Source organism: Phalacrocorax aristotelis, chromosome 3, assembly GCF_949628215.1.
Source record: "Phalacrocorax aristotelis chromosome 3, bGulAri2.1, whole genome shotgun sequence".
NCBI classification, from domain to species: domain Eukaryota; kingdom Metazoa; phylum Chordata; class Aves; order Suliformes; family Phalacrocoracidae; genus Phalacrocorax; species Phalacrocorax aristotelis.
The window spans coordinates 30,214,979-30,226,302 of record NC_134278.1 but is presented as its reverse complement, the minus strand read 5'-3'; the positions used below and the strand labels follow the sequence as shown (position 1 = coordinate 30,226,302).

General features: G+C 39.8%; 1 protein-coding gene across 1 annotated transcript in view; it reads left to right on the top strand.

Moving 5' to 3' along the window:
* Nucleotides 1-11,324, top strand: part of EYS (eyes shut homolog) — a 944,860-nt gene that overhangs the window by 421,676 nt on the left and 511,860 nt on the right. The window contains exons 26-27 of the mRNA XM_075087034.1: nucleotides 6,082-6,253; nucleotides 6,755-6,833. Coding sequence (XP_074943135.1) covers nucleotides 6,082-6,253; nucleotides 6,755-6,833 — 251 coding nt within the window. The remainder of the gene's footprint in view (nucleotides 1-6,081; nucleotides 6,254-6,754; nucleotides 6,834-11,324) is intronic.

Genomic DNA, 11,324 nt, shown 5'->3' with positions numbered 1-11,324 from the left:
AAAGGAAGACTACTGCGATACGTTCTCATTGAACTCTAAGCAGTAGGAGAACTGAGGCTGAGAAGAAAAACTTTATTTAAGGAAACACTGTTTTAGGACTTGTGCTGGTATTCCAAAAACTCCTATACACACACCATTAAAAAAAAAAGAAATTGTAGATTTTAAAAATGTGGAGCAAGCTGTATTACATGGATAATGATGTTTACAGTTGACACTAGGAATAGGCTTAATTTCCCCTAATTTTAGTCCTCTAAAAACTAGGCAGCTAGTCCAAATTACTCATTTAATTTCTTTCTGCAGTCATTGCCACCACTAGGACGTTCAAGGTAAGTGGTGTCCAACACATGATACAGGTCACTCTTCAAAGCCTTTTCTCTCTTTATCCATTTTAAAGTGAATTTAGACACATATCTTAAACTAGCTGCTTATTTTACAATAGTTGAAATTTGGGATGTATTACATTCTGACTTCCCTACCACAGTATTAGCTGAATTCTGCTCTTTTCACTGCCACACAGAAGTTGAGGAATGGGCAGATACATTCTGCATACTGTCTTTTCCACAAAATGAAGTATTTGTAGAAAAATAATGGTACAAGTTTTTAATCTTGCATAAGCATGCCCTGTCTAGAATACTAAAAAACATTACTTTCTTCATTTTACGTAGTTATTCTGAGGGTTTATTTTTTCATTAATTCATTATGAATATTTTACTGGATTGTCCAAGAGGAGGTATGCAGGCCTTTACAAAAGATGTGAGATCGTACAAGAAAGAACCATTTATTTGCATTAACAATATGTATAACTAGTTCTGATTTGGCACTTTGATCAAAATTTTACTAAATTCATTGCTCTCTTTTTTCCCAAATCAACCAAGCAAGTGTTTGGGCACTTCATTGGAAGTACCCTATTAATTTTGTTTTCTTTTAAGATCTGTTGAATATTTGATTGGCATTCTGTGGCATTTTATTGGCATGTTCTCTTTTATTGTGACTACTAAATATATTGTCATTTCTTGTTTAAGTCTTCAAGTTACAGGACAGCAAAATATATAATCTGCATGTTGAATATTTCTCCACAGTTTGGTAATTCTGAGTATGTAATTCTGAATACTGTATTTTTTTAAAAAAGAAATAACTGCAATGAGTCCTGTTTTTAAAACTCTCCAAGGTTATGATTTTAAGGTTTTTTTTCCAGGAATGAAAGGAACATATGAAGTATGTTTTTCCCAGTACGCCTTGTCTTTTGACACATAATTTTTGTAATCATTTATTGACACATTAAATTTATGCACTGAGTCTTCTTTTCCCACAGTCAAGTGACAGATTTTCATTGCATTGCCGTTGCATTCATTGAGCTGTTCAGGCAAAAATTTACTCAATGACATTTAGGTAGTAGATCGATGTAGCATAAACAAGAGCACGTGAGGAGTGTAAACCAGAATCTATTTAATTACAAGATGTTAATCATCTAAAGGAACTATAATTTTTCCTTTCTTAATAGATTATGCAGTAATGGAAGCACATGTGCATTGCATTCCATTGCATATATAGAATAATTATCAGTGATTACTTTAACCCTTAATCAGTCTTTTAGGATCAATATATCAATATGTGTCAACCTCTTCAAATGAAAGGCTACAGCCACTGTGTTATCTCAGCCAAGCTTCTAATGGGTTGATTATGGTCAGATCAAATTTCATTAGGTGATTTTGGAACCTGCTACTGGTATATTGCTGAACTAATATTTAAATATCTTATTAGCAACATATTATTTTTTAAAATATAATGTAATTTGATTTCAGGCTTATTTCCTTTAGTGAGTGTATTGCACCTATACAGAGGATAGAAAACAGAAGCAGTGGAAGGTAGAAGTAAGAATGAACTGCGTTGGATTATTTATAAAGCAAACTATTTTAAATAATAAAAAACTGAACAGAGTTATTCTAGGGTTTGCTTTCTTCAAGATCAGAAATATCTGCCATAAAATTTCATAAAATACTAAAAGTATTTTTTAATTATTAGTGCTTTCACATATATCTCATCATCAAAAGCAAATCAGTAAATTCAAACTGAGAACTTCTAACTCCTAAAATACAGATCTGCACCTCCTGAGTAACATGTGGTTAACTAGGAAAGTGAGTTTTTAAAACTTGTATTGTTTTAGTAAGAGTACATAGTACAAAACCAGCAGCAGTCTGTGTACATTAATACTACCAATTTCATTAATACACCCTCTCGCTAATTCAGTAAGTTTAAAGTAGTAAGACTTCTTAGGAGAACAGGCTTTTTTGGTTGCATAGGGAGCTAATACCATTTTTGATCAGCAGTGTTGGAAAGGTAGGAATGAAACTATGATTGAGTGGAAGTACAGTTGGTTATGAGAGCAAAGAATGGAATTACTCATTTATCGAAAAAACCTATAACCGTGGGACTATCACATTTGAAAACTCACAGCCTTTGCTAAATGGCCCAGGAAAATGAAAAAATCTACAATAATGAGATTACCTTTCTTTTTTGTAGTGGTGTAGAATAGAAATACGATGTTATAGAGATGCCCTCACCATTCTGATACAAGAGAAATAATTACTTCAGAGTTGCAAGTGAAGTTGAAGTATATTATTGTGTAGCTCTACCGTCCTGCCAATGCTTGTGAAGTGTTCCTTGAAAAGAGCAGATTAAGAATTTTCTTCCATAATGCTGATTTACAAGAAAAATTGCCTCTTTGATAGTTACATCATCTACAACAGAACAGGTGAACTTGGCTTCTCTGATGCTGAATTTAGATTTTGGCAATATATTCACAAAATACCTATTTCTGAAAGTTTTAAGTTCTTATATGTTGTGATATCTAATAGGACACCAGTGATCCAGAGAGTGTGACACTGAGAAGTGAGTGTCCAAGGAGCATGAAAGATCAGAGCCGTTTGCTGATTGCTTGCATGGGATGGGGGATAAACAAGTGTCAGAACTGCCTTCTAATTTGTACCAATATATAGCTCAGCATAGTGCAAGTACCATAGTGTCAAAAGCTGGTCAAACGTGGAATCACACGGCAGCTCCCCTCAGCTAATTTTCCTGGGGGTACCAGGCCAAGTCCAATCTCCTGTCCTGCGCTTTCCACCAGAGCATGACTCCAGTGCCCTAGGGCTGCTGGGGCTGAGGCCGCAGACTTCAACGCAGAATCTGGGATGTTGTATTCTCTTTGACTCCATTAGGAGGCTGATAGTATATTGTGAAAAGAGCAGTTTCCTCAGATGTGTACAGTATATTTACATACTTAACATTCATATTAATGTGAATATTACACTACTGATCTTCACTAGGTACAAATATTCCCCATGATCTTAAAGTAACATCTGTTTGTAGCATGTTAATAGATTTACTGCAAATGCCTGATTTTGATCTTTGGCTGTATATTTACACATGGACTAGACAACGGTTAGGGTACTCTGTGCTTCTTCCTTGTTATGAATGCCTTCCTTTAAAAAGCTGCCAGCAGCTGGGTGCATAGTGTCATGGGCTTATCCATGGCCACATGATCTGAGGTGCTCCAGCTTGGACTTGTCCACAGCCACAGATGCTTTGAGGTGTATCTTCTCCAACGTGGACTTATCCTTGGACCACAATGCCTTCAGAGGTATACCTGGCACAGATGTATCCAAGGCCACAGACTCTTCAAGATGTACCTGCTCTGGTGTGGGCTTATCCACAGCCACAGGTGCTTCGGGGTGTCCTGCTCCTGCATGGACTCATCCACAGGTCACAGTCTCTTTGACTCGAGTTCACACTGGAGTTCCATCCTGTCCAGCACAGCAGCACAGAAACAGCAGCGGGGCCCTGGCCATCTGCCAGCCCAGGCGTCTGCCCATTGCTGTTACCAAAATGTTCCCAGGCACAGCAGAGTAAGATAATAAACAGTACAGCGAGCAGTGAAAGCAAAAAGCAGCCACTAATGAGCACTGGACTCTAAGATACAGTGGGGCAGTCAAGCCCCATGGCAAGCATAAGAGCCTGCCAATTAATAGCCTAACAGCAATAACAGCTATAATTTGATCTAGCACATTCCAGTCTATTCTGTCATTATCTAGAACTGTTTGAGCCTCACGGTGGGTGCTAAAAACGACTCTTGTGGTTTAATCCCCACTGGAAACTAAGCACCACGCAGCTGCTTTCTCACTTCCCCCGTGGTGGGATGGGGGATAGAATCAGAAGGGTAAAAGTGAGAGAACTCATGGATTGAGATAAAGGCAGTTTAATAGGTGAAGCAAAAGCCATGTGCACAAGCAAAGCAAAACAAGGAATTAATTTACTACTTCCCATCGGCAGGCAGGTGTTCAGCCATCTCCAGGAAAGCAGGGCTGCATCACACATAACGGTTACTTGGAAAGACAATTGCCATCAGTGCTGAACGTCCCCACTTTCTCCTCCTTTTCCCCAGCTTTATATACTGAGCATGACATCCTATGGTGTGGGATATCCCTTTGGTCAGTTTGGGTCAGCTGTTCTGGCTGTGTCCCCTCCCAACTCCTTGTGCAGCCCTAGCCTCTGGCTGGTGGGGCGGGGTGAGAAGCAGACAAGGCCTTTATTCTGTGTAAGCGCTGCTCAGCAATAACAAAAACATCCCTGTTTTATCACCACTGTTTTTAGCACAAATCCAAAACATCCCTGTACTAGGTACTATGAAGAAAATTAATTCTATCCCAGCCAAAACCAGCATACATAGCGATGATAAAAAGCTATAGGAACACTTAATTTACTCTTCAAATTTGTGTATAATATTGCTGGTTTGAGTTGAGACTGAGACACTCAAGTAAATACCTCATTACAGAAAGGCAAGAAATGCCTTTCATTTTTGTTGTGAAATGGAAAGCCAGAGGAACTGTTTTAAATTCTGGTTTCTGGATACTTTCTCTGCTCCAGGGGACGACTTCTTGTCTTACGCATTCTTTTCTTCTCCTCCACACCTCCCCTGGCCCATACACCTGAAAAATTAGGAGAATATTCTTGCATTGACCCTGGTATACTGGCCTCTAGTCAGGGCCTTTTCTGCTTCTCACCCCACCACACCAGTGAGCAGGCTGGGGGTGCGCAAGTCGCTGGGAGGGGAAGCAGCTGGGACAGCTGAGCCCAACTGACCAAAGGGATATTCCATACCATAGGATGTCATGCTCAGCATATAAAGCTGGGGGAAGAAGTAGTAAATGGTACATTCAGGGTTATGGCATTTTGTCTTCCCAAGGAACCATGGCATGTGATGGGGCCCTGCTTTCCTGGAGGTGGCTGAATGCCTGCCTGCCCATGGGAAGTGGTGAATGAATTCCTTGTTTTGCTTTGCTTGTGTTCATACCTTTTAGACTGCCTTTATCTCAATCCATGAGTTCTCTCACTTTTACCCTTCTGATTCTCTCCCCCATCCCACTGAGGGGAAGTGAGCAAGCGACCGCATGGTGCTTAGTTGCCTAACGGGCTGACTACAAAGAGTCCTAGGTATGTGTTTTTTGATAATTTGTGTTTTGTGAAGTACTCTGGGATGTTTAGATTGAAGATGTGTAGTGCTAGTTTGTGGGAAAGGTACAAGCAGAGAAGTACACCACCATGTCTCTCATAATGAATGTCTTCAATAAGATTTCAAAGAATTTTACATGTTGTATCATTTACTGAAAGCCCCTGTATTTTAATTTCAGTTTGAGAAAGTATTACAGTTAGACCACCACCAAGACATTAATAATTTTAATTCTGTATTACTCTTACAGGGAACCTGCGTTATTCATCTTTCTAAAAACTGTGTAAAAAAATTCCTCTTGAAATTTCCATTCTTGTTTTAACTATTTTGCTTGCAATTTGGCTATCAAAGCCACAATTACAGATGTTATCATTGTAATATATTGCAACATAACAATTTTTTTTCAGCATTTGCACCTATGGGTGATTCCAGTGGGATATTCTTTATCTGTGAATATAAGAAACTATATAAACAATGTATGTAAATAAAAACAATTTCTGTGGAATTTTTAATAAGAATAGATAAACGGTTTGAGTTTAGAATTTAAAGTGTAGTTGTATGTTCTGTATTTTACACAGGTGGTAGGTGTGAAGTAAATATAGATGAATGTATATCTGCTCCTTGCCTCAACAATGGAAGTTGCATTGACGACATCAGTTCCTATAAGTGTCACTGCAGGAGAGGTTTTGTTGGAACAAACTGCGAGATAGATGCTAATGAATGCTTGCCAGATCCTTGTCTTCATGGAAGGTGGCTATTTTTATTTAACTATTATTATCTCTAATATAATGCACCTAACTAGCAATATTTAAGATTTAATGATATGGGAAGCTTGATAAATACACTTTTAATTATGCTCTTCCATAAAGTAAGAGCACAAGCACACTTAGAAATGACAGATGTTGCCTGCTTAAACTAATGTAATATACTGTTACATTATCTCAATTTCTCTTTCATTTTTGTTCATTAGCATAAACCAGTTTTCAGTACATGTGGATTAATTAGAGTTTAATATACTTAAAAGAGAATCTTTAGCTGTTACCTGCCAACAGGTTGAAATGGGAAGACATCTTTTAATATGAGAATCAGTATCCTTATAAAATGCCTCAGCACCTATAATATACATATCTGAAACTCATTATTAAAACTAATTAAAAGTAGGTTATATCAGACCGCTGTTTTGAAATGTATGGAACTATACTACTAGTGCTGAATCTAGAATTATGTAGCTTCATCTGTTTTGTATTTCAGGTGTATAGATCTCATTGATGGATATCAGTGCTCTTGTGAATCAGGATGGACCAGCTCAAGATGTGAGATAAATATTAATGTATGTCTTCAAATTTTATTTTAATTATAGGGGAGAGGGTAATAAGCCACTTGAAACTTATTTAAGTAACTTCTGAACAGGTTATTTTATTGAAAATGCATGACAGAAATTCAGTTGTTACAAATCCATCTGAAAAGCTCATTATTCGTTACTTACATGAAACAGCATTAAAAAAGACCATTGAGAAAATGTCTGAAGAACTTCTACAGGTGACGTTTGAATGATAAATCTGAAAAGCCAGTGTCAGCTAAGCCAACATTACCTGAAAATCATTTATCCCTCAGTTCAGGATGGTTGATGTAACTACCTAATTTGCATTGTGAGCCCCATTTGCCGTAGCTTAACTGTATATTTGAATAGTAAACCTCAAAATGCAGTGTTCTACACTGAAAGTAGGCATGACTCATTTTTAAAATTTCAAAATCCAGCTAGTGGTAGAATTCTGTGTGCGGTGGGTTGACCCTGGCTGGATGCCAGGTGCCCACCAAAGCCACTCTATCACTGTCCCTCCTCAGCTGGACAAGGGAGAGAAAATATGACAAAAGGCTCATGGGTCAAAATAAGGACAGGGAGAGATCACTCATCAGTTGCCATCGTGGGCAAAACAGACTCAAATTGGGGAAATTAGCTTAGATTTATTAAAAAATCAGAGTAAGGTAATGAGAAATAAAACGAATTCTTAAAACACTTTACTCCCACCCCCTCTTTTTCCCAGACTTAACTTCACTCCCCATTTTCTCTACCTCCTCCCTGCCAGCAGTGCAGGCGGGTGGGGAAGAGGGGTTGTGGTCAGTTCATCACACCCTGTCTCTGCTGCTCCTTCCTCCTCGGGGAGGACTCCCTCACACTCTTCCCCTTCTCCAGCGTGGGGTCTTTCCCATGGCAGACAGTCCTCCATGAACTGCTTCAACGTGGGTCCTTCCCATGGGCTGCAATCCTTCAGGAAGAGACTGTTCCAGTGTGGGTCCCCCACGGGGTCACAAGTCCTGCCAGCAAACCTGCTCCAGCATGGGCTCCTTTCTCCATAGGACTGTGGGTACTGACCAGATCCTCCTCCAGTGTGGGCTTCCCATGGGGTCACAGCCTCCTTTGGGCAGATCCACCTGCTCCGGAGTGGGGTCCTCCACGGGCTGCAGGTGGATATCTGCTCCAGTGTTAACCACCCTGGGCTGCAGGGGCACAGCCTGCCTCACCAAGGTCTTCACCACGGGCTGCAGGGGAATCTCTGCTCCTGCGCCTGGGGCACCTCCTCCCCCTCCTTCTTCACTGACCTTGGTGTCTGCAGGGTTGTTCTTCTCACATATTCTCAATCCTCTCTCCAGCTGCAATTGCGCAGTGATTTTTTTTCTTTTTCTTGTTCTCCTTTTGTATTTATGTTATCCCAGAGGAGCTACCACTGTTGATGAGCTTGGCCTTGACCAGCAGCAGGTCTGTCTTGGAGCCAGCTGGCACTGGCTCTGTTGGACATGGGGGAAGCTTCTAGGAGCTTCTCACAGAAGCCACCCCTGTAGCCCTCCCGCTAGGAAAGTCTTGCCATGCAAACCCAATATACTTTGGTTTAGACTTTGGTGTACAAAATACACTGCCCACTCCCTCCTCTTAAGTTCAAGAATATTTTTGCATTATCATGGGGAATGGCTGTGGATCAGAAGGCATCTGTATGTGTGAGTCTGTGCCATGAAGATTACTGTGGTCAGCAAAACAGCTTGTAGAAGTTGACTACATCTGGTGTAACAATGACCAGCCCCTACAATGTTGGTCACCCTTTGGTGAAAGTATTGAATTGGTTTAGACTTTTTAAGGTTCTGTGCCAAACAGTTCAATCAGATCTTGTAATGTGATCCCTTTAAATGTATTTGGTCTCATGAGAAAGCCTGGCATGAGATCTGCCTCCCTTTGGGTTACCTGGTTTCTAATATTGTGCTTCTGAATTATCAGAAACACATTCCAAAATGTTATCCAAACTTCTTTTGAACTTCTGTATGCATGTAGGGACCTTTCATGATTTTTATATATGTCTGAAAGTACTAGATAACTAAAAATATCTCATATTACAGGAAAGGAAGTGTGGTCTATAACTTTTCTGTTGAAAATGCATGACAGTCTCACACAGGAGTAAATCTAGCTGGAATATTATCTTCCAACTTCCTTTACAGAAAGAAGTCAGAAAATAAGTAATTCAACTCAACAGAGTGTGCATCATGATATGATATTGCAAATCTGTATGATTATCAGCTGTTGCCAATGCTAATACAGAATACCCTTGGGTAATATTTTCTCTAGCAACATCCATGATTTACACTTTCCTCCATTTTAAGAGAATGAGAGATTAAATGACCTGTAGACAACTGCATGAAATCATATTCAAAAGATAACCACATTTCATACTGAGGTGTTTGAAAATGCATAGATTATAAATTCATAGGAAGAAACAATATACATATACATCGGACACATAAGTCTGTCAGAACGATGGCTTCATTTTTTGATGTTCATTCTATTTGCATGCAGTGTGATTCCAAGATTAGACTATGCTGTAGGTGTCATATTTTAGAGGCTCCAAAACTGCATTCACCCTGCTTAGATGTATGTCATGCCTATGCAAGTCTTAAAGCTATCAACAAGGCTTTCTGACTGTGTAGGGGTGTGCATATCGAGATAATCATGGTAGGCTCGTGCTCTGTAATTGTTTCCCTCTAGAATAACATATTTTAAAAAAAAAAAAAAAATCAGGAATTAATCCAGGTAAATACACTTAAGTATTTTCTTCACTTGAAGATACATTTCTTTATATTAAGGTTTATGCAACTCCATAGAGCGTGGGTGCCAAGGATCTTTTTTTAGAGGGGGGCTGCAGGGCGGCCTCTGTGAGGAGCGGCCGGGGCTGCCCCGTGCCGGGCGCGGCCGGTTCCAGCCGGCTCCAACCCACCCACCCCAGGGCACGGCCGAGCCCCGCAGCCACGGTGGTGGTGCCTCAGAGAAAAAGTAAGAAAGGGTAGAAAACACTGACCAGCGGAGAGGAGTAAGGAAAAAAATGTGTAATAACTCTGCAGACACCAAGGTCAGATAAGAAGGAGGGGGAGGAGGTGCTCCAGGCACGGGAGCAGAGATTCCTCTGAAGACCCTGGAAAGAACTCTGGTGGAGCAGGTATTTCCCTACAGTCTGTGGAGAGGACCAGCCAGAGTAGATGCCACACTGCAGCCCATGGAGGACCCTGCTCCACAGCATGTGGATATTCGCTGAAAGAATTGCAGCCCATGGAGTGCCCACACAGGAGCAGGCTGTGGGCAGGACCTGCAGCCTGTGGAGAGGAGCCCATGCAGGAGCAGTGTATGTTTCTCACTGTCCAAAAATCTATTTCTAATGGGCAGTAACTTAAATGAGTTTTCCCTGAGTCAAGCTGTTTTGCCTGTGACAGTAATTGGTAAGTGATCTCTCTGTCCTTATCAACCCATGAGCTTTGTCATCTTATTTTTTCTTCCCTTGTCCTGTTGAGGAGGGAAAGAGAGAGTGTCTGGGTGTGCATTACACAGCCAGGTAAGGTCAGCAACTAAGCTGATTCAAATAACCAATTGAAAAATGAAATATATTTATGTGTGTGCATATGTAAATATTTCCCTAGACATACTTGGACTTTTTAGATTTTTCATCTTGGATTTTTTCATCCTCTGTATGTGTTGTAATATAGTTTGCCAGAAAATACACTTCAAGACTTTCTCAGGTTGTCTAATACTTTTAGGAAAAAAATAAGCACTTCATATCTTTATAGATACAACCTATAACTTTTGCATATCTAATATGGAGTGTGGATATTGGAACTTTCCCATCTACTACAATTTCAGTTGTTCCCTCATTTATAGATTTCATTCCAGGAAGACTAAGAAAAAAAAGAAAAGGATTATTTGCAATACACATTATTTCCTTTGACATTTGCATATTTTTGAAATTGTAAGATGAATGTATAGAACTGAAATTGATATTTTCTCTCTGCTATAGGTAGACAGAGACTGATAAGATGGTCAGTATGATATTAATAACAGACATTATTTCATACTTATTTTGCCTTTTTTTTTTTTTCTATGACTGATGAGAAGTCATCTGCAATTGTGCTTCTTCCATGCTCAGCTAAGGCTGTCTCATGCTGTCAAAAAGGGAGCAAAAAGTGCATTGAGGTTTTACGCAGGAGGGTATTCAGCTTGTTGGTGCTTCTGCTTGTATCTGATAGGATGCTGTGATCAGACTGCATCCTGGGATGATTTTGTCTGGTTTTACTGATCTTTTCTCTCAGTTTTCATAAAAGACAAGCAAGGGGGAAATTAGGAGAACCAGCTAATCTTCTAGGCACACAGCTGATGCACATGTGGAGTCAGAGAACAATATTCTGCTAGTCCAAGCAAATAAGCAGTTATTCACCAGGACTTGCCAGATTGCACGAAAGACTTGAGACTTGACAGCCATGTAATTATCTGTAATTTGATTGGGAATAACAG